Raw genomic sequence first — 24,059 nt, 5'->3', positions numbered from 1 at the left:
CCTGGTCTGAACTGATTCCCACCAGAGATGTTTAGCGGGGGAGAGGGGAACCACCCTAAACCAGTCTTCTGAGCTTTACTCCTGCTTAATGAGATCCTCAGACCAAGGTCAAGGAGCACAGGAAACTGTGCTATAAATCATGCCACCTGACAGACATCGAAGGAGAAGGAACAGGAGGGGCATGTGCATTGGGGCAGGAAATCTAGGTTGATTTATTTGCATTGAGACAATTCAAGAGGGATCAGGAAGCTCAGAAGATTTATCAATTCCCTGTGGCATCATAAAAGGCAGTGGTCTGACAATAGGAAGAGCAAGTTGGACTTGATGCTAGAAAAGAAGGGAAGAAAGAGTCTTATCAAATTTTTGCGAAGACTTTCCCTACATCTGGAATTGATGACAAAAAAGACAGAACAGATGGAAGAAAGGATTCTGGGAGGAATCCAGATTTCCCCAAATCTCCCAACCTCTGGACTTAACTCCAAGCAAGCAGAACTCATCAAAATATGATGTTTCCTTGTAGGATACAAAAAAGGTTTCAAGGGGATAGTGAGTAACCAGGATTTTTTTTTCCTTTTGTCTTCTTGACTTTTCTAGGGTCGCTCCTGCGGTATATGGTGGTTCCCAGACTAGGGGTCTAATCAGAGCTGTAACCGCCGGCCTACACCACAGCTACAGCAACGCGGGATCCGAGCCGCATCTGTGACCTACACCACAGCTCACAGCAACACCGGATCCTTAACCCACTGGGCAAGGCCAGGGATTGAACCCACAACATCATGGTTCCTAGTTGAATTCGTTAATCACTGAGCCACGATGGGAAAATCCCTTTTTTCAGCTTTAAGATGCAATGGTTATTACTTTCTTAAAATGAGCAAATTTCTAAAAACAGATTTAAACAATCCTTATACTTATGTGTTTTCTTATGCTTTATAATTGCTGCTTTTAAAACTAATCCTAATGTCAGCAATTAGCAGATAAACATGGCTGTAGGCTATATACAGACTTGTCAAAAATAAGAAAATAGAGAAGTTTAGATCTTAAAATTAATTGTATCTATCCATTCAATATTACAGATGAGGAAGATAAAACCTGGAGAGGTTAACTTAGGAAGCTTTTGACCTGATTCATTAAAAAAAAAAAAAAGAAAGAAAGAAATGAGCGGACAACACTTAAGATGAAGAGATTTATAAGTGAAGGGAGTAAAAAAAGTATAAACGTCCAGCCATACGGTAAATAGGTCTCAGGGATGTGACATACAGTGTGATTAAGAACACTGTATTGCATACCTGAAAGCTGCTAAGAGTCAAGATCTTGAAAGTTTTCACCACAGGAAAAAAAACTGTAGCTATGTGTGCTGATGAATGTAAAGTCAATGTGGTGATCATTTCACAATAGAGACATATATCAAATCATTATGTTGTATATCTCAAACAAATATAATGTTCTATGTCAATTATACCTTGATTATATAAAGAGATTTATGCATAAGGATTCTCGGGGGCGGGGGGGGGGGGGGGGGGAGAGAATGTTTCCATAACATGGAGCTCACATCTTGCATGATCACACTAAGCTGGAATTACAACTGGTTGCCTCTGTGGACAAAGCATGGGCCCCCAGCTCATCTCTTCTCTTCTCTCACACATCTCCCTCACCTCTTTTGGTTATATCTGCCTGGCCCCACAGCCCTCGGGTTCAGGGCTATAAAGGATTTGAACAGCACTCTGTAAGTTGTGAAGTGCTGTATATTAGTAGATGGGGCTATTACTGCTTGAGATTATAGACTTAGTTCATCAACAGAATTTGAACTAGAGCTGAGGACTGGAGCTGGAGCAGCTGTTACAGAACGGGAATTCCTACGCTTGAAGACAGTCACACCACGGGAATAATGGGGCTTGAAGTAAATAACCCAGCAACTGCTGCACAGTGAGTGAACAGGGCCTCTTCTTTGCTCCTCCCCTCTTGTGTTTCAACTTATGCTAAAAGGAGGACAAATGTGTGGATGAAAAAGAACAAAGAATGGCTTTGCTAATGATAAGGAAAAAAACCTGATTCATGGCCAGGAAATTCCAAACTACAAAGATGAGTCTTGTAGTGAAGATCAAAGTAGAGATGAAGTTGAGGAAGGAGAAGGCAATTCCAGACGTGAGGACAGTGAATGGGAAACACTTTGCATTCGATTTCCTTCCAATCAATCTGGATACCACCAGCAGGAAGCATGGCTGATCCTGACGTTTGCAGTGGTTAAGAGGAAGAAGGGTATACATGGAATACTTCATATGTAAAAAAATCTAGGCCTGAAGGGAGATAGGATAATTAAAAAGAGATGAACATTTTTATCTGGCCAAGTCAATAAGGACTGCTGAATCATTAAATGCTGATTGAGGGTGTTCCTGTCATGGCTCAGTGGAAATGAATCTGACTAGCATCCACGAGGATGCGGGTTCGGTCCCTGGCCTTGCTCAGTGGGTTAAGGATCCAGAGTATCCATGCGCTGTGGTGTAGGTTGCAGAAGTGGCTTGGATTTGGTGTTGTTGTGGTTGTGGTGTAGGCCAGCAGCTACAGCTCCAATTCGACCCCTGGCCTGGGAACCTCCATATGCTGCAGGTGCAGCCCTAAAAAGACCAAACAACAACAACAACAACAACAAAAAACACTGATTGAACTATACTTGTCTCTTCTGTCAACTCCTGGATATGTACAGTCCAACTGGATGGAAGGTTTTCACTTTTCATGACAGAATACTAGCCACTATTGGGAGATAACATTACACAGGACAGCTGAGAGGCACTCGTGTACATGGCAAATACAGGGGAGAGTAGGCACAGTCAAGTGCCACACACAAAGAAGGGATCCTCCGGCAGCACCAAACACCGTGTGTCCCGCTCTGTCAAAGGCGCCCGGCTCCATGAATGCGTGGTGAATGGACGTGTGCACGCTCTGAAGGCTGGTCTTGTTATCAAGAAAGCCAGCTCTGAGTGAGTGGGACAGACGTTTGCCGCACTGTTTCCCATGAGAGGTGTTTGGAGCACTTGCATGGTCTCAGCACTTGCTATTTGGTTTTCCCTCTGATCACCAACAACTTAGGAGCTATTTGTAGCGTTACTGTATTACTGTTCTCTCTCTCGCTCCTTTTTTTTTCTCTTTTTTTGGCCTTGCCCAATGCATGCGGAAGTTCCCAGGGCAGGGATCGAACTGGTGCCACAGCAGTGAATTCCTATTACTGTTCTTTTTTTATAGAATGTGCAATAGTTTTACTGTTCGCCCTCCAATGTTAGATGTCACTTTTAAACTGGTTTTAATACTATGATGACTGGGTTTTTACAGTTGTTCCAGAACTGGTAGCCAGGGCCCAAAGCTGGGAACAAAGAGCTAAGCAAGTCACATTATAGAGAGCCTGCTCAGAGGGGGCAGAAAAGGCACCACTGTCCACCAGTCCAACCCCTCAGCACACGCCCTTTTTCTGGTTTGAGACTGGTGTGAGGTGATGCTAAGACTGGCAGAAGGAATCCTGACATTCTGGGGAGTGTATATTTATGCACAAGAGGGGTCCCTTGGCCTAAGCTAAGTGAAGGGTTCAAGAAGAATACAATCCTAATCCTATTCAACCCTAAAGCCTGAATGTGAGTAGAAGAAAGGGAGACTGGCATCTCCTTCCTGTTGGTACCTGGCATCAGACTTAACTGATCGGCCTTATGCTTATCTGAGGAGGAGGAAAGACAACTGGAGACAGACGGCAGGGTGGACAGCGAAGTCAAGGCCACCTATGTGTTCCCACTACTTTGCAAGGCAAGGAGGCTGAGCTTCCTGTGAGTCAAGTGGCGTCGCAGAAAGCAGCCAGGTCTGCTTTGGTTACGGCACAACCCCAGGGGGCCAACATTGGCAAGAGTGCTGAAGGGCTGCAATGGCATCAGAGGATCTAGAAGCCGGAGGGGAAGGAGAAGGGGACAAAGAGAACAGAGCTGTCCTCTCCTGCTGCCAGCCCCTCCACGGCGCATTAGTGAGAGAAGGTGAAACAAGTTCTGAGTTTATATGTCACCTGCCTTCTGAGGTCGCAGATGAACAGTCTTTTGCAGAGGTGAAAGCGAACGTGGGTTCACACAGCACTCACTCCTCCATGTCTGGACTCTCTCGCTCAGTGTTTCTGAGGTTTACCCACATTTCTGCCATTGCTGAGCAGTGTCTCAGGAAAGAGGATATAGCTGTTTGCTATTCACACACTTCTCGTGGTTGCCAGCCACCAAGATTGCCTGCAGTGACCCCCTCATTGACCGCAAGGGGTGGTGTATGTGGCCAACAGCCCGAGGAGAAGCGATGGTGTCCTGTCTGAGACGGGTCAGAAAGGACATCGTAGCCTCTGCCTCAGCTGCCCTCTCCCTTCCCCTCAAGTCACTGGTTTAGGGGAAGCCAGCTCCATGTCCTTCGGAACCCACAAAGCCTAAATGCTGCACGGCCAAGGGCCATACAAGCGACTCTGGAAGTGAGCTCTGTAGCCCCAGCCAGGCATTCAGAGAACTGCAGGCCTGACCACAAACTCATAGGGAGCCTGAGCTAGAACGACCAGCTAAGCTGTTCCCGGATTCCTGACTCTCAGAGATTGGGTGAGATGATAAACATTTGTTGTTTTAAGACACTAAATTTGAGGTAATCTTTATGCAGCAACAGCACTAATAGATTTTGCTAACTGGGAATTCGGTGCCACAAACACCTAAAATGTAGGCGTGGCTTTGGAATAGGAAGGACGCAGGATGAGCTGAAGAGATTTGGAGAATGTTAGTGAAAATCTAACCTGTCCTGGATAGACTGTTAGTAGAGACAGGGGCCTTGAGGAGGCTCCCAAAGGGGTCTTTAAAGCAAAGCAAGGAACATGCCACTGGAATCTTTGCTGTTAGTGCAGAACCCACAGCACCAATGGCACATGCTATGTGGGAAGTGGAAAAGGTGCCTATGGAGCTGAGGGATGGAGCTAAGGACATGTCCACCACCTGGAGGCAGGAAGGTCTGTCCTGATTCCTTCCTGATTCCTCCATGATAGGACAGAAATGCACTAATGGAGCCATCCCAGAGACAGTGTGGCTTGGTTTTTTATGTATTTATGGAATTTACAAAGACTGAATCTAATAATGTTTTCCAAAAACCTTCCAACATATATTACAGCAAGTTGAAAGTCAATGAACTGGACCAAATATCACACAGAATACTCCCTAATATAGTTAATATTTGGCTTGAAAATAATCAGTCTTTGTGATGCACTTCTCTTTGATAGTTTACTTGTCCAAAGCACGAAGTCTGCATCGGGAATCACAGCTACAGAACACCCTAACCACGCAGTTATTTCAGGATGCACCTTAATGTCCACGTGCAGAAGCACCCTCTGCCATCATATGCCCCCCATTTTAAGCCTCTCAGGTTCCTGCCTCCCTAAGAATACTCGGTCCTCTGTGTTTTTTTTTTTGGTCTTTTTTTGCTATTTCTTGGGCCGCTCCCGCGGCATATGGAGGTTCCCAGGCTAGGGGTCGAATCGAATCGGAGCTGTAGCCACCGGCCTACGCCAGAGCCACAGCAATGCGGGATCCGAGGATCCGAGCCGCGTCTGTGACCTACACCACAGCTCACGGCAACACCGGATCGTTAACCCACTGAACAAGGGCAGGGACCGAACCCGCAACCTCATGCTTCCTAGTCGGATTCGTTAACCACTGCGCCACGACGGGAACTCCAACGGTCCTCTGTTGACTCAGACGCAGGGAAGGGCAAAGGAAGGGAGAACTGCTGTAGGAAGCATTGAAGGGAACCAACTGGATGCGTGTCTTTCTCTGGCTCATTGTCACAACACAGAACGAAGGGACCTGGGATTCTGCATTATGGTGTGGCTTTTGAGGCTGATTCTCCATCATTCTTACTGGCAACAAACTTTCATGAAGGATTTCACTCATAAGGAAAAGGCTTTAAATGAGTAATAGTAATGTCTATTTTCCTGGCTAGTTAACAGGATTTTTCATACAACATTTTTTTCCTTTCAGGAAAAGAAAGTGATAAATCCAAAATGGTGACATTCGTTAGCTGGGTTCACATTAGCAGATTGCTGGCACATCTTCACACTGAATTAGCTTTGTTTAGAAACAACCTAGGCATACCTTGGAGAGCCAACAGTAAGTCTGACAGGTAAGGTGTTCCAACTTGTCGCTCCAATAGATGTGTCAGGGCCTGGGGCCAAAAATCTGAAAGCCTCATCTGTTTTTTTTTTTTTTTCTTCTTTCAGTGTATTAGAACAGTGTTAGCCATTTCCTCCCCAAACTTAGTAAATAAAAACAAATCACATATTAATACACAAAACAACAGTCTATAGTCTTTACTGAAAACTATGAGATAGGTAGAAGAAAACACATTTCAAACAAAATAAAATGATTCACACTTGGCTTGCTTAGGATCAATATTAAATTGGCATTTTCTTTCTTTCTTTCCTCTCTCTCTCTCACTTTCCTTTGTCTTTTTGCTATTTCTTGGGCCGCTCCCGCTGCATATGGAGGTTCCCAGGCTAGGGGTCGAATTGGAGCTGTAGCCACCGGCCTACGCCAGAGCCACAGCAACGTGGGATCCGAGCCGCGTCTGCAACCTACACCACAGCTCACGGCAACGCCGGATCGTTAACCCACTGAGCAAGGGCAGGGACCAAACCTGTAACCTCATGGTTCCTAGTCGGATTCGTTAACCACTGCGCCATGACGGGAACTCCTCTTTCTTTCTTTTTTCCTCTTTCTTTCTTCTTTCCTTTTTTCTTTCTTCCTTTCTCTCTCTCTCCCTCCCTCTTTCTCGCTTTTTAGGGCTGAACCTGAGGTACATGGAAGTTCCCAGGCTAGGGGTGAAATTGGAGCTACTGCTGCCGGCCTATACCACAGCCACAGAAATGCAGGATCCAAGATGCGTCTGTGACTTACACCACAGTTCTCAGCAATGCTGGATCCCCCATCCACTGAGCGAGGCCAGGGATTGAACCTGAATCCTCATGGGTATCAGTTGGATTTGTTTCCACTGTACCACAATGGGAACTCCTAAAGCACCATTTTCTACATATGCACCAAAGCTGGAGTTGGAACAAATGATATTTTGTTGTCATAATTCTTAGTATCAAACAAAGGGAATTTATTGAACTTTCAAAAAACTTGTTCTCTGGACCGTGAATAAGCATGAGAAATTTCAGTCCAAAGGATGATTTATTTGGAAAGTTCCAAGTGCGTGGAGTGGTTATGACAAAGGTGCCTTTCAACTCCAAGTTCAGAGCTAGCACATCACACTACTATAACAGACGGCAGCCTTCAACACCATGAGTTGGAAAACATAGATGACATATTTCTCTTTAAAGATGGGTCAACAGTCACCCCCCTAAAATGTGGGGGAAAAGGTCTACAGTCAAAACAAGAAAGACGCTAACCTAGACACATGCTCTCTTCACTAATAACAGGGGAGTAAAAGAGTCCAAAATAAAGGAAGTAAAAGAGAACAAGCCCGTATTACAGGACACACTGTTTCTGAGTGTGGTCTCTGGACAGAGCACTGACTGTCAGGACCAGCCGCCAGCTCTCTCATGGATGTGTGAATGTGGGTTCAGAGGTGGGAATGTGAACCATGTGAAACCACATGATTCCAGGACAGGCTGGTGTCCTGGGCCCAGTCAGTGGCTGTCAGAGCCCTCAGCGCTACCTGGTAAAGCAGCAGATCAGGGCAGAGGTATCATGCAAGGTATCCCATGTACCATAGGCAGCTCCTCGGAGACTAGTCAATTGTTAACTAGAGGGCGGGCAGGAATTAGCAAAAGACAAGGAATGACTTACAGTATGAGTCACTTAATTCAGACATCTTTTTGTGGCTGTGTGAGTAGCAGCTTGATGTGGGATCTCAGTTCCCAGACCAGGGATTGAACCTGGGCCACAGCAGTGAAAGTGCCCAGTCCTAACCACTAGGCCACCAGGGAACTCCCAAATTCAGACATTTTTTCATACTGGCCCTATAGGAAACACTTGGGGCAATAATCAACCCCCTTTTCCATTAAGAACTTAGAGATTAGGGAAATTAACTGGACTTGTGAGGTTAAATGAGTAAAACACACGTAATACAGGAGGAAACTAAAGAAGTCTACGAGGATACTCAATTGAAGGTTACCCCTGCCAGTCAGGACCACCTGCTGTCACTGCAAGGAAGGAGAGGGTGCCTCTGGGAAAAGGCTGCAGGAGCAACAGGAGGGTGTTTGGCTCAGGTCAGTGAAAGAGGAAACCAGACCCCCAAGCAGGCTAGGGTGAGGGAGCACACAACAGCACACGTCTGTCTGACAATCAGCTCGCTTCCTCAGGTGACAGACACCTTTCCACAAAACACGCACCAGGATATCACAGCTCACCACGCAGCTCTGCAGGTATGCACCACTCATCTCAAGATCTTGATTCACTGTGAAGATGCTAATTGATCTTTCGACTTCCCTAAGGGGAATGGGAGATAATATCCATTTTATAGTTGGGGGAATGAAGTATAGACACAGGGTAGCTCACCCAAGTTTTCTGCATCCACTAAACAGGTATGGACACATTATTCACCATCCCTGAGGCCTCCTTCATCAGCCAAGCTAAGCCTCAATCTGTTTATAATTCTTTTACTGACAATAATGGAAACATCATTCGTTCAGAAAATGTGAAATAAGAACCAATTAAAGGATTTTCCATCCCAACTAGTGGTTACTAGTGACAAACTAGTATCGAACCAACTAGTAACAAACCAGTATCAAACCAACTGGCAACAAATCATAAAGTTCAATCTCTGGCCTTGCTCAGTGGGTTAAGGATCCAGCATAGCCATAAACTGTGGTGTAGGTCAGAGATGCAGCTCGGATTTGGCATTGCTGTGGCTGTGGTGCAGGCCGGCAGCTGCAGCTCTGATTCAACCCCTAGTCTGGAAACTTCCATATGCTGTGGGTGCAGCCCTAAAAGACAAAAAACAAAATACAAACAACCCCCCCCAAAAACAATTAAAATTACTTACAGCTCTTAAAATGGGACAGATCGAGTACTCTGAGATTGAGTGACAAGTTATTTACATTTTTTTTTTTTTTTTGCTCAGTTTTATGTAATTGAAAGAAGTCTATTTTTTTGGCCAAACTAGGTGACCTAAAAATGCTTACGTGACAGAGTACCCAGAAACACTGGACAAAGTGGTTGAACTTGCAACCAAGGGAAGTCCCCAAGAGCCACGTTTGACTTGCTTACCCTTGTATCACCAGCACCCAGGAGAAGTTGGAAAGTTCATGGTGAATTCCATCTCCTAAGGGGACGAAGGTTGAAGGGTACTCAGAGCTTAAGGGGGTGATTTTCCTAAGACCATGTAAAGGTCAAACAGGTCACCACACGGGACAGCTGCAGGGTTAGAACATCTCTTCACCACCCACAGGGCAGGCCAGGATCAAACTCTCCTCTGCAACCACCCTGAACTGGAAAGGCCTCCACACACTCAGGTGGTCAGGGTGTCCAGGAGGCTGGCTCCCGGCTGGGCTTCTAGGAGGGGTTTGCAGATGCTCAGAGCAGGCAGCACGGGGAGCCTTTCCTGGTGCTTTCTCACCAAGCACTTACTCCTTAAGTGAGCTCTGCTTCTCTGAGACACAAAAGTGCTACATTGCACTTCACTGTTATTTTGTAGCTTCAAGTTCAAAGCCAGCAGGGACAAATCATACTGTTTCTTTTTTGTTTCAAGTTCTTCAGAGGCAGAAAGAGAAGGGAGGGGTTGGCCTATAAATAAGGACCTTCCCCCATATCTCTCAGTGGAATAAATGAGCGTCTTAAAAACATGGAAGAGCACTGCTTGTATTATTCCAATTCCAAAATAACCTTCCTAATCACCACTCAGCTGGAATTTTCACATAAGATGGCAAGAGTAAAAAGAGAATTGGTCCTAATTCTGGCTCCAACCTCGGACCTTGTGGAAACTGAGCCCCAAACATCCCCTTTGGAGTCTCAGGAGCTTCACAGATATAATGAGGATAATGCTCTTGGAGTCCTGGTGAGGGTCAGTTGTGATGCATATAAAGCAGCTGTGCCCAGCACATTATGGTTAACAGATAAGGGGTGGCCATCTTTGTAGTTATTCTCTTTTCTCTTAACTCTCAAGTCAAACTAGTCACAGATATAAGGAAGGGGCATGAGTGCAAATGGAAAGTCAGAGAAGCAGAAAGTGAGGGACATAGAACGCAGTCCAGGAGTTACCATTTTCCTGGTGCTGATGACTTTGGGCAGGTGGGCATTTAAACGATGCTCTCAAGGATGAAAATATAAGATTCAGGTCACCCAGTCTGACAAGAGAAGCTACACTTCTTTCACATGACACAGGAGAACTCAGTTCTCCTAAAGGCCCTGAAAAGCATGTGCTTCCTGCAAAGAACAGAACACCCTGTGTGAGCTATGTAATTCCTGAAAATCCTGAGATGGCCGTCCTCACGCGACACGCACCTCTTGGGTGTGGCTCAGCCAGGGACGGGGTCTGTGGAAGGGAGCGGAAGTGGGTCCTGGATGCCTGGGCTTGCTATCTTACTTCCCCTCACAACAATCCTGTGAGGGAATAAACAGTTTATATAAACCTCATAGATGAGGAATATGAATCTCAGAAAAGTCATCAAATTGGTAAAAGAGGAGCTAGAGTTAAAACTAAGGCTTAATGAGTTCTCTACCAGGCCACTGCCGGGAAGAAAGCTATTCACTTTCCATTAATACAATGTCTGACGCAAAGAACATGCTACACGGACAAGAAACAATGGACAAATACAGCACTTAAGGCAGAGATGACCTGCTGAGGCTGACAGCCAGAAAAGGTGGTTGGGCCAGGGACTACCCTCTCTCTATAGGATAGTTTTTGACAATTAGCACAACTGGTATTTTAGGCACTAGACTGTGAGCTTCTTTAAGCCAAGTACCATATCTTTATATTCCCCATGCCTAGAAAATTTTGGAGTAAAAGAATATATTATCTGATATTTACCCCTAATACAGAGGATTACAAAACTGTAGTTGTAAATGGTTGTAAATGAGATTGTCTAGACTCAGGTCAAATCAGTGTAAGTGTCAGCCTTCACTCTTACAATGCTTTAAACTGAAAAAAAGAAAAAAAACTCAAACTTGTCCTGAGTAGGCCAACCTGCCCAGACACATCTGTGTGGAGTGCACAGGGCGGCCAGACTTCCCATGGATGGCAACTACACACAGGCCATAAAATTCCTGAGGTAGAAGAAGAAAACATGGCAGAGGAAAAACCATCTCCTGCCGGGCACATGTGGAGGCTATGAGCTCACACTTTGGCCTGGTGGGGCGCGTGGTGGTCACAACTGGGTTCCCCCACTGCTCACAATCTGAGAGCACTGGCTGGCACCCCCTATGGCACGTGTGGACCTGGTGAGACAGCCTTTGGTTTGTATTGTTCCATGGCCTTGGCCCCTTCCTTGATTCGGGGTGGGGTGACCAGTAAACTGGGACCATCTCAGAGAGTGACCCCTACTTAATCTGAGCTCCCTTGTTGCTTTACCTCATCCTATCACTGGAATCACATATGAATGCCCAGAGCCTGTTGGGCAAGGGCGCTCCGTTTCATTGGAAGCCTGGTCACTGCTCCTGCTGCCTTGTGAGGAAATGACCTATAGGGAGGCACATTCCAGCAAGTGGAGGACTAGAAGCTTTTTTTTTAGGGCTGAACCTGCAGCATATAGAAGTTCACAGGTTAGGGGTCAAATCAGAGCTATAGCTGCCAGCCTATACCACAGCCGTAGCAACTCAGGATTCGAGCCCTGTCTGTAACCTACACCACAGCTCACGGCAATGCTGGATCCTTAACCCACTGAGTGAGGCCAGGGATCGAACCCAAAACCTCATGGATCCTAGTTCGGGTCATTAACCACTGAGTCATTAAGGGAACTCCCAGAGGACTAGAAGCTTTAAATTAAAACAACACTGATGCCATGTGCTTGTTCCAAAAAGCCTCGCCCTTGTCCAAAAGTTAGTCCCATCACACACTTAGAGAAATTACAGAGTCACAACATCTTTAGCAAGATCAGTTTCTCCTTGCTCCCAGAGTCCCAGATACTCTGGGCATGCAGCGGGGCAGAGAAACACAACTAGGAAGGCCTCCTGAGAGCCACACTAACGACAATGGGAAGCTACCACTTCCCAAGGCTATAAATTCATGGATTAATGAATATCCCTAACTTTCACCTAATAAAAACATAGTTTGGACAGACAAGAAACCAGAAGCCATTGCGAATGAGATAAGTACTATAGTCTGCTGGACTAAAATTTCATTCTGTTCAGTGTCCTAAGGTGGAGGGACCATAAACTACTTAAATGACATGTCTTTATAGTCAGGCGTCCCTATTTCAGAGAACTGATACTGCTAAATACATATACTTCCAACTAGTTAACACCTTCTCTTAATACCCTCCTACTTCTTTATCACAGCTTTTCACCCCTGCTTTACTAAGGTGTAACTGACAAATATCAACTGCGTATATATTAACTGTCTATGTGTAAGGTGTACAAGGCTATGTTTTAATACATGTTTACACTGTGAAATGACTACGACAAGAAAGCTAGTGGACACTTCCATCACCTCATATAGTTATCTTGTTATTTTGATTTTCTGTAGTGAGGACATCTGAGAACTACTCTCTTGGTGAATTTCAAGTCTACAGCACAGTGTTATCAACGGTAGTCACCATGCTGTACACTAGATCTCTAGGACCTATGCATCTTGCATAACTGGAACTCTGCACACTTTGACCACTACCTCCCCATTTCCTGCACCCCCAGCCCATGGCAACCACAACTCTATTCACACTGTCAGCTTTGACAAGTCAAATTTCAATGTTGAACTACTGGATGGATGGCTCTAATAATGAGCATATTCTTCCTGTTTTACTCAACAGGCATTCCACTCCTGGACACTCCTCTTGTGACACATTATTTTAGATGCTGAAAAGTTATCTTTCACTTCTAAGTGAGCAATGGGTTGTTTTTTGCTGGTCATCTACCCATCCTGCAGAAGGGGACCTCTTCTGGTATTTTCTCGGCAAAGTGAGCCACATAAATAAAGTCTATTTGTAAACAGTTTTAATGGTCAACAAATAGAGAAAATAGTCTTGTGTAAATATCGCTTCCTGTTAATTTGAACATTAAATATTATGCTATATCAATTGATGACTAATCCCCTAAAGCAGAAAAGAAGAAATTCCTTAACTTGAAAAACTCTTTTCTTTTCTGGTTACTTCAAGCAAAAGGGGAATCTGGGAGGCCGAAATGTACAGAAAATGTGCCGGCAAATGTGACAGAGAAGCTGCTGGGAGGCAGGAAGTGGACATTGCGCACGGCACAGGAATGGCCTCCAATGTGCAGAGCTTTGAAAATGAAGAGGAGGACTCAGATGTTAAAATTCAGCCTTCTCCTTATTTTCAAAGGGGAAAATTTACCCCCAGTTTCAAAACTGGTAAAATAAAAACAATGCAAAATTTACCATTTAACCATTTTTAAGTGTATAGCTCTGTTAATTAAGTATATTTACCTTGCTATGCAACCATCAAAGATAAAACACTTAGCTTTCATTTTCACAGATGAAAAGCCTTACATAAGTACTAAGCATTAAATTTGAGGAGGGTTTGGGGTGGAAAAGAAAGGGGGTAAAATGTTGCTCTTAACTTCAAAGTTTACCCAGTCCTGAATAAGAGGAAATAATTTACATTAAAATATACTTAGTGCCTTCTATGGTGGGACTCTGATTGGATGTAAAAAATAAGCCTTTTTCATTTCAGTTAATTTCACTAATTTTATCTGCCACTGCAAAAGTTAAAAAAAACATCCTCATAAGACATGTGACATCTTCTAAACCAGTCATCCTACCAAGAATGCTCTGCACTTCTTGGCTGGAGCCAGAGGTTTGAAGCCTGAAGTCTCTGCTTTGAAGACTGCCTGGACACAGACCAGAGTCTGACCTGAGACGGGAAGCCTGAAAGCACAAGTGGCCAGCCTGCGGCACGCCTGGCCCAAGCATACCTGCTGCTTGAGCTGCTGCACCAGCCGGTCCTTCTCCCGCTTCAGGGCGGCCACTTCCTCCTGGGTCTTTTTCTTGGAGGACGAAAGCTCCAAAAGAGCTATGTTGGCATCCTTCTCACTGATGGCAGCCAGAAGGGCTTCCTGCCTGCAAAAGAAAGAAAACACCCAGACTTCTGTTTAGTCCTCACAGCAATCCTCTCAAATTACTGCTATTATTACCTCTATTTTATGGGTGATGAAACAGGCTTAGAGAGCATATGTTGCTTGCCCAAGTTCACCCTTGAAGAAATGGTCTGAGCAGGAATCCCATTCTGGTCTTAAATGCCTGTATCACGTTGTTATACTGACCATATTACGAGTTCCCAGATATAGTTGTAGTTGGAAAGTAAACAGTTAAGGGCTTTTTATTTTTGGTCTCACCCGTGGCATGAGGAAGTTCCAGGGCCAGGGCTAGAACCTGTGCCACAGCAGCAACCCAAGCTGCTGCAGTGACAATGCCAGGTCCTTAACCTGCTGTGCCACAAGGGAACTCTAAGGACTTTTTTTTTAAAGTAAGAATTACCGTGTCATTGATTCATGTTACTCATTTAACTCATTCTTTTGATAAATATTCTATGGCTTCCAGAAAAACTGAGGCACCACTAAAACTTAGCATATATATATATATATTTTTGTACAGAATGTATAACGAACTGTAAATGTAAGTAAACAGGATTTAGGAAATCAGCCAGCTGTTTCTGGGGCTTTCTGAACATCTACAAATCTTATTATCTGACTAGTGCAAATAAGTTTCCAGTCCAGGCTCTATTTGGCAATGATCTGCATACTTTGAAACAATTTATACTTTAAAGATTCCTGTGGTTTAGCTAACTATTTTCTGGTTCATAACTAGAAGGCAAAGAAAGTGGGATTTAGGTGGAGGTAGGGGGTGGTCTGAACTTGAGAAACTCACTAAATAATAAGAATGAAGTAGGTGAACAAGTAGTCTCCTAGCCCATCTTTTGTGTAAGTCATCTGGAAGAAGACAGAGTTGATTTACAGGAACTACATAAATGGCCTGAGCTTTTGACCTGAGGAAATGCTGAATCTGAGAGTGCACTGCCCAAGTTTAACCCTGCTTCTGTCTCTTGTTAAGATAATTATGCCTCAATAGCAGTCATATGGAAGAGTTTTAGTTTAGCCACAAAGTGGAAGACTATCTTTTGAATATTCTGACAAGGATATTCCATGTTCAGATGGGTAGGTCTGGGGGATTCTGAACAAGCAGTACTAACAAATGGAAATTTGGTGGAAACTTCCATTTGGATGGAAATGAGGATGGAAATGAGGCTTTCTCAAGTAGTCTTTGCTGTTAGAAGGAAGAGGATTCTCACTGACCCCAGTATAACTTTCCACGGTCCCCACTCAAAGAGATTCTAAGAAATGGCAGATGGCTTATACCATGAAGCTCTGGTCAACACTGAAAGGATAATGATAGTCTAAATATATCCACTGACCACTTGAAAAAAGTATGTTAAGTGGTGAAATGAGCTTCAAGGTGAAGGAGTTCAAGATGGTCTCACTCTGCAGTTTCCTGCTGATTGCTGTCAACTGTTCCCTTTTGGGGAGCCCACAGACTGACAAACTGGAATGAGAAATGTGCTTTCTCAACAACGGTGTTGTACTTCGGAGCACCAGCAGTCAGAATTAGATACTGAGGAGCAGGCAAATAACAGAAGACACAGGAAAGATAAATTATTCTGAAAGATAAATGAGACCAAGTCATGAGAACTTTTGCTGAAGGCAAGATAAAAGGTGACAGGACCTGAGTTCCATGCTGTGCTTAAGGAAAGAAGCATCATAAAATGAAATTATAAGAATGACTCTACACTGTTGAAACATCTTGACTGAATTCCAAACTCTTTTTTTTATTATTATTTTTATAAATGATATGCTTGGCTAGCTAGTGTGGTACAGCTGATTTCTGGGGTAAAATATCACATTCACAAAATGCATGATATAACACATAGAAATTCAGATTCTAAAATTTAAAATATAGGATGTGGCACTGAGGTCTGAGCTACTGGAATAGTGCCTTTTTAATAAGGTGTATTTTGGAAATAGTCTTTTTTTCCTTTTTCTATACAATTCAAATAGAAACTTTGTCACTGATGCTATTTGTTTTTTTACTGAGCATTGGTAATATAAAGTATGAACTGTACAGAATCAAATTTTCTCTCCCATACCCAAGGCTCTCACCCCCTAAAATTCCGTGACAGAGTAACACATCACTGTCTTTTCCATTTTATTGTTACTATTATTATTTGGCTGCACCAATGACATGCATAAATTCCAGGGCCAGATACTTAATCTGTGCCACAGCAGCAACCTGAGCCACAGCAGTGACAATGCTGGATCCTTAACCCAATGAGCCACAAGAGAACTATTGTATTTATGTATGTATGTATGTATGTATGTATGTATGTATGTATGTATGTATGTATGTCTTTTTGCCATTTCTTGGGCCACTCCTGCGGCATATGTAGGTTCCCAGGCTAGGGGTCGAATTGGAGTTGTAGCCACCAGCCTACGCCAGAGCCACAGCAACGCAGGATCCAAGCCACGTCTGCAACCTACACCAGGGCTCACGGCAACACCGGATCGTTAGCCCACTGAGCAAGGGCAGGGACCGAACCTGCAAGCTCATGGTTCCTAGTCGGATTCGTTAACCACTGCGCCACGACGGGAACTCCAAGAACTATTTTAAAAGTATACTCCTGATATTGATTCCTACATGTGTATGTGCCTTAAAAAGGCCATGCATAGTCAAGAGGATAAAATGTTTTGATTACATATTGTACATTCATGTAAACTCTGATTAATGTCAGTATCTTTTGTATGTTTAGCAGCTTTTACGTTTTTCTTTTGTTTCTGGAGGCTAAGCACAAATATTAAAGCTAATAAATAGGAACAGTCATGTTAACTTTTGGGGAATAAGAAAAATTCTTGTTCCCTCAATTCATGTGGTAGTAAAGACCATATCTGCAGTTGAACTTACTTGGTGAGGTTTTAAAAAGTGTCTAAACAAACAAAATTTTACGTATACCCTGCTTTTCAGAGGGAATGGAATTTAGAGTGAAAAAAAAAAAAAGCAAAGAGCAAAAAAACTTTTATTTTTAGTAGCCACCTATTTTTAATATAATTGCTTCTTTGAAAAATTTCAAAGTAATTTTGAAATAACGAGGTACTATCCACTCATTGGAACAAAAGTGAAAGATACAGAAAACTATAAAGAAGAAAATAAAAATACCTGAAATAGTTCCTTTCTAATCAGTCAATTACTTGAAATCTCAAAGTCAGCTATTCTAACACTAATATGGCTATTTCAAAGAAAATGAGCCTTGATGGAGATTAATCATTGACTCTAAAAGCTTTACTAACTAAAGGCCCTGCAAAGAAAGGAGCACTTGCTGGTGGAAGACTTTCTGACTTCACTTCCCACGAGCCCATAGCAAGTAATACAAGCACACAGAGTGAAAAAGGAAACATATATATGCTACAAGCCCAGAGAAGAGTTAAAATGCTCTTCTTGCCAAATCTCTCTCCTTGTTCTGCTAGTGTTTTTTCCTCAGTTGAAGAAGAAGAAGAAGAAGAAGGAGAAAAGGAGGAGGAAGAAGAGGAAGAAAATGTGGACAGAGAATGTTTCAAAGTGATTAGTATCCCTGTTACATGACTAACAGGGCACTGACTTGCATGATGAGGAGGAAATAATAGAAATTCGACTTTAAGTCGCTCCACTTCTGGGTTAAAACTATCAAAACAGTTGAACCTGCCTTTTGACCTGCAAACTCTAACAGAATCAAGATGTCTCTAAAAGTACTCTACAGTGGCATTTGAGCTTCAAGAAATAGACCATTTCCTCTGTCCCGTTCCCGCTTCTAGCAAATTTCAGAAACAGGAGGCAAATATCTAAGGCAAATGGAGTTCAAAATCCTGCTGGTAATTCCTGAACCCTTGATCCCTCTCCTACTAGTAAATGAGAAGTATAATCAGTGTTGGAACGATGGTGAAGAACAACTTAAGACTGGGTCCTAGATAAGCATGTGTGTTTAACAGAAATGCACGAGAAAAGGAGTATGAATGGATATTACAAAGGTTTATTTTCCCCTCTTCCTCCAACTGGGTATTTCAAATGGAACTATTATATAATCATGTTTCATAAATTCCATAATCCAGAAAACACTAGGAAGGAGAGCAGATGAAAAAAATGAGGGAATCAGAAGCTTTGGACAAATTACTGTCAAGGACAGGTAGGCACAGTCTAATCTATTCCAATTTAAGATAAACCTGAAATCCAGACTCCCTTATGGATGCCTCCTTGATGACTCTGATGCCTCTTTTACTTGTAATTTAACTACCCAGAGGGAGGCTATCTCTTTTGCTCTTCTGTTTTATTTTGTGGGAAAGTCCTTTGGTGACTGTTTTCTCCAGCTTCTCTGACAGAGGTCTGAGTGTGGCACACACTGCACCCCGAGAAGGTCCTCTGAAAACCAGCCTGTAGGTGAGCCCGTGTGGGCGAGCCTGCCAGAAATGCCTGACCTTCACACTCTGGTCCCTGAACATCTCACCCTGTCCTCTCCAGGAGGCTGCTGCTCAGATACCCAGAATTATCTGTAATGTAAAACGTCAACACTAGGTCAAGGTTTTCACCCATCGTGACGGATTTCCCTCTCAACGTTTAAATCAGTCACCACACTCCTAGATCCACAAGCTGACCATATTTAAATTATCTGATTTCATCTTTGCTCCCCACAACCAATATTAGAGTTCTGTTTGTTCTTCCTTTGTAATGGTTTTTAATGAACCTACTGCTCTGTACCTGCAAGTACAGGGTCACCACTGTCCTTTGATCACGGGCCTGTATTAGTCTCCAAAGCCCTTCTCTGATCTCACTACCTTTCCACACTGCCCGGTTCTTCCAATGTCACTTTCATCTTGTTTCCTACCACAACAAACATTTGGGCCTAATATTTGACCAGCTACAATTTTCAACCAGTTTCTTTCTCACTGTCCTCCAAGGGCCCTGTGACACTGAGTTACTACTTATTTTCACTTATGTATGTGATGTGCTCCACCGCAAATGCCTGGAGATTTCCTTTAAAATATGGCTCCTCATCGGGATGCTAATTTCTCTCTGTTCAGCATTCCTTTTGGCCCTTTCACAGTTTAGTTTATATTAACAAGCTTCTGTTCCGTGACTGTCCTTCAATTCTTCCACATCTGTAGGGTCTGCTTACCCAACTATACTATGTTTATGGCTTAAGTCTTTAAAAGTTTTCTTTTCTTTTTAAATTTATTTTGCATTTTGCCTTTTAGGGCTGCATGTGCGGCATATGGAAGTTTCCAGGCTAGGGGGTGAAATGGAGCTACAGCTGCCAGCCTTTGCTACAGCCACAGCAATGTGGGATCTGAGCCATGTCTATGATCTACACCATGGCTCATGGAGCCTTAACCCAGTGAGTGAGGCCAGGGATCGAACCCACATCCTCAGGGGTAGTAGTTGGATTTGCTTCTGCTACAACACAACAGGAACGCCCTAAAAGCTTTCTTTTAATGTTTCTAGGAGTTTAATAATCTTTCAAGGTAATGGATTGTCAATTTTTTTAAAAAATTAACTTTTTTCTTTTTAATTGCAGTAAGATATAGGACATTTACCATCTTAACCATCTTTAAGCGTACAGCTCAGCAGTGTTAAGTACACTTTTCCTGCTGTGCAGCTCGCCTCCAGAACTCTTCCTCTTACACAACTCAAACTGTGTATTAAACAATTCCTATTCCCTTTCCCCACAGCCATGGAAACGACCCTTTGCTTCTTGTCTCTACAAATCAGACCACTGCAGCTTTCTCACGTAAAGGGAACCACACAGTATGTGTCCTCTGGTGACTGGCTTTTGTCACTTAACACAAAGTCCTCAAGATTCATTCCTGAGGTAGCAGATGTCAGAAGTGTGCCTTCTTTTTCAAAGCTGAATAATATTCCACCCTACGCAGACATCACACTTTGTCCATTCATCAGTTGATGGATATCTGAGTTTTTTCCACCTTTTGATGCTGTGAGTGCTCCTAGCTTTAATTTTTAAAATATGTTATGTTCCTTCTAGGGTCTTGGTTCATGACTGTGAACACCAGAAGCTTTCAAATATTGATGATTTTCTACTGCATGTACCTAAACCACTTACATTTTTTTTTTTCTTTTTAGGGCCACATCTGCAGCATATGAAGGTTCCTGGGCTCGGGGATGAGTTGGAGCTGCAGCTGAGGCCTATGCCATAGCCACAACAATGCCAGATGCATGGTGCATCCAGCTTGCGGCAATGCCAGAGGATCCTTAACCTACTGAGTGAGGCCAAGGATTGAACCAGCATCCTCATGGAGACTAGTCAGGTTCGTAACCCAATGAACTACAATGTGAACTCCCCCACTTACAGTTTTGTTTTCCTTTATTTTGGCTTTGGTGACTCTATACTCTGACATTATATGCCAGTCTTCCTTTTACGCCTAAAGTCTTGCTCAGAAACAGCTAGAATATGGGCTCCACGAAGACAGGATCTGGGTGTGATGCTTACTGTGCATCCCAAGTGCCCATAGCAGTTCCTGGCACAAGTAGCCTCTTCACACGTGTACTTGAGGCAGCAGCTCCTCCAGTTCTGACTCCACTTCCACCTGCTGTGCTGATTTCCTACTGCTTCAAAGTTTTCACTTATTTAAAGCTGTGCTTCACTGTATTTTTTTTTTTGTCTTTTTGTTGTTGTTGTTGTTATTGTTGTTGTTGTTGTTGCTATTTCTTGGGCCGCTCCCACGGCATATGGAGGTTCCCAGGCTAGGGGTTGAATCGGAGCTGTAGCCACCGGCCTACGCCACAGCCACAGCAACGCAGGATCCGAGCCGCGTCTGCAACCTACACCACAGCTCATGGCAACGCCGGATCGTTAACCCACTGAGCTAGGGCAGGGACCGAACCCGCAACCTCATGGTTCCTAGTCGGATTCGTTAACCACTGTGCCACGACGGGAACTCCTTCACTGTAATTTTTAAGGCTCCCCCACAACCCAGTTCAGCAGCATGCAAAGCAAGTGAGTGGAGGGTTAGAGTAGGGAGTATCAAAATTTGAAAACATGAAAAAAACCAAGGCCAGAAAGAAACCACTAGATCTGGTTATATTTTATTAAAAAACAAGTTCTGGGGAGTTCTCATCTTGGCTTAGTAGTAATGAACCCAACTAGTATCCATGAGAACACGGGTTCGTCCCTGGCCTCGCTCAGTGGGTTAAGGATCCAGCGTTGCTGTGAGCTGTGGTGTAGGTCACAGAGAAGGCTCAGATCTGGCTTTGCTGTGGCTGTGGTGTAGGCTGGCAGCTGCAGCTCTGATTAGACACCTAGCCTGGGAGCTTCCATATCCCGCGGGTGTAGCCCTAAAAAGACATGACAAAACAAAACAAGACAAAATAAAACACTGAGTTCTGCTTTTCTCTAAGTAGACAGGTGACAAGTGGAGTGTAGGTTCAATTCTGGATGCCACAATTTAAGGTGACAAACAAAGGTGATAGGGTGGGGTTGTAAAAGGGCATATTAATGCAAAAAGATTTATCCACAGAGCATGATAATCACTATCAGAACAGTAGGGCCAGGGAAGGCAGAAATAGGATATTTAATCTGTGTTTCTCTAAAGGGCACAAATGACACTAAAAGGGAGGAAAGTCACAAAGATAAATTCTGATTTATAAAGTGAATCACTAACATATTATCTCTTGTTAGTAAACAGAACTGGGAAGCCTAGAATATGGCAGAGCTTCCCATAACTAGGTGTTTAAGGAGATCATCAGAGATACCGTATAAATGATTTTGCATTGAGTGGTGAGTCTGTCCTTTTTAACTTAAGATTTCATACAACTAATGAGATGAAACAGTGAATGATAAGTGCCAATAAACTGTATGGGCAGTAAGTGCTAAAGTAATACAGCAGATAAGGAAAATCACCTTGGGCTGAGGACATGGGAATTGAGTGGGCCTTACTTTGACAGAGATAATTAGAAAGAGAAAGTGACATGCTAAAGCACGGGGCATGTGAGGACACACTATGTAACTGGATTAGAGGGTTTCCACAATGAAAGGAAATGGTGAGAGAAAAGCTGAAAAGGTAGCTTTGAATCGGAGCACAGATGGTCTGCAGGGCAGTAAGCAATCAGTGCAGACTGAAATCCTTGCAGAGTCTAACCAGAACCTGGCAGATAACTCAAGATGCTGAGTAAGGAATGGTTTGATTTTTGAATATAATATGGAAGCATCGAAAGTTCCAGAAAAATAAAGTAAGGTCTTAGAAAGACTGGGTTGAAGGCAAAGAGGAGAGAGTAAATGATTCCTGAAGCAGAAAGGTCAGGAGGCTACTGCTAAAGATGTATTATGAATAGAATTCTTAGATCACAAAAATTGTTTTAAAGAATACAGAACAGAATGCTGTGACCCGAGAGTCATAGGAGGACTGTGACACATCGCTATACCATCCAATGAATGGGAAACACAGAATCAGTATTGCATTTGCGTTTTGATGCTGGAAAGCAACTCTCAGATGTCACCAATCTTAGGTGTTTTGTTTGACCCAGCAGCACGTGCTGGGGTCCTGCCTTGTGTGACCTTTCTCACAGCAAGTGGCCAGGCCTCTACACACACACTTCTGTTGCCTGTCTCGTGTCTCTACCTCCTGAAACCAGGGAAAGAAACTGATCTCGGTTAAGAAGCACACTGACATGAGAATGGATTAGAGAAGTTATCCCAGTATGGACTGAATTTATAATTTCAGAAGTCCTTGAAAAGAATAAAAATTAACACAATAAAGGCAGAAACCACTGGCAGATATAGCTCAGTAAAGGAGACTGACAGAATAAAATTTTGTGTGGAAAAGCTGTATTCAGTTTTTCTTTTTCTGAAAAAACAAAAACAAAAAAACCCCCAAGCATTTTGATATATTCAATCCATCACATATTATGACAAACTTGGAAAATTTAGTTTTATTGTGATACAGATACTTGTGTTATAAAGTTTCTGCCTACTTCTCAGATGGGGAAAAACGTGATGTCTGTATTTCCATTGTTAGAAATAACAAAAGCCTATATCTTTTCCATTTCTTTAAATGTAAAAATTAATTGTAATCTAATCCACAGAGAGAGAAAGGAGATCAGTGGTTGCCAGAGGCTGGAGGTGGGGGCTGCTGAATAACTGCAAAGGGAGATGAGAACTTTTTGGAAATGTTATTATAGTTTGGCTATGGTGGCAATTACACAGTATACACATCTGTCAAACTCACTATACTGTACACACGGGCATAATAAATATGGCATGAAGTACAATCCATGATTAAATCAGCTTGCCTCAAGGTAAGTTTCCTCAATTCCAGAGTCTCCTTGGGACTACTGAAAGCTTAATATTACCAATACATAAAGATGATCCTTCTTATTCAATGTTTCCTTAAAACATAGCAAATATGGTTATCCAGTTGTTTCCTTCATAACATGTACCTGGACTTATACTTCAAACGAAAGACAAGTTCAAAGAATTCATTTTAGGAAGCTATATACAAACATTTATTCAATAATTTCCCCACATATATCTTATTTTAAAACTGGCTTCAAAACCTATTATTTAAGTATCTGGAATTATGACAAATATCCTTTTTATTAAACTGAATTTAAGTTTTGACATCAAGTCTGGGAATTGAAGTCAACCAATCAAGATGATATGTCTTTTGGACCACAATGAGGTGTATTTATAAAATATACAGGGGGCACCTCGTGAACCAGCTCTGGAAGCAACTCCCAAGGAAAGGATTACAAATATATCTTTAGCAATGATAGTGCCAAGGGAATAAGCGTAAAATTGTCTAATGACTATTGTGAGACTCAGGTGGGACCTCAGTTTCAACTTTCTTATTAAAAAAACTTTATAGACAAACCTATATTCTTCA

At 43.0% G+C, this 24,059-nt stretch overlaps 1 protein-coding gene across 10 annotated transcripts in view; it reads right to left on the bottom strand.

The window, feature by feature from the left end:
- Positions 1-24,059, bottom strand: part of ERC1 (ELKS/RAB6-interacting/CAST family member 1) — a 379,584-nt gene that overhangs the window by 80,929 nt on the left and 274,596 nt on the right. For all 10 annotated transcript variants that reach the window (XM_047787884.1, XM_047787889.1, XM_047787892.1 and 7 more), the window contains one exon: positions 14,064-14,208. In XM_047787884.1, coding sequence (XP_047643840.1) covers positions 14,064-14,208 — 145 coding nt within the window. The remainder of the gene's footprint in view (positions 1-14,063; positions 14,209-24,059) is intronic.

This window comes from Phacochoerus africanus, chromosome 7, assembly GCF_016906955.1.
Source record: "Phacochoerus africanus isolate WHEZ1 chromosome 7, ROS_Pafr_v1, whole genome shotgun sequence".
In the NCBI taxonomy this organism is placed as follows: Eukaryota; Metazoa; Chordata; class Mammalia; order Artiodactyla; family Suidae; genus Phacochoerus; species Phacochoerus africanus.
The sequence above is the reverse complement of the archived record's forward strand: the minus strand, read 5'-3'. Positions and strand labels throughout refer to the sequence as shown.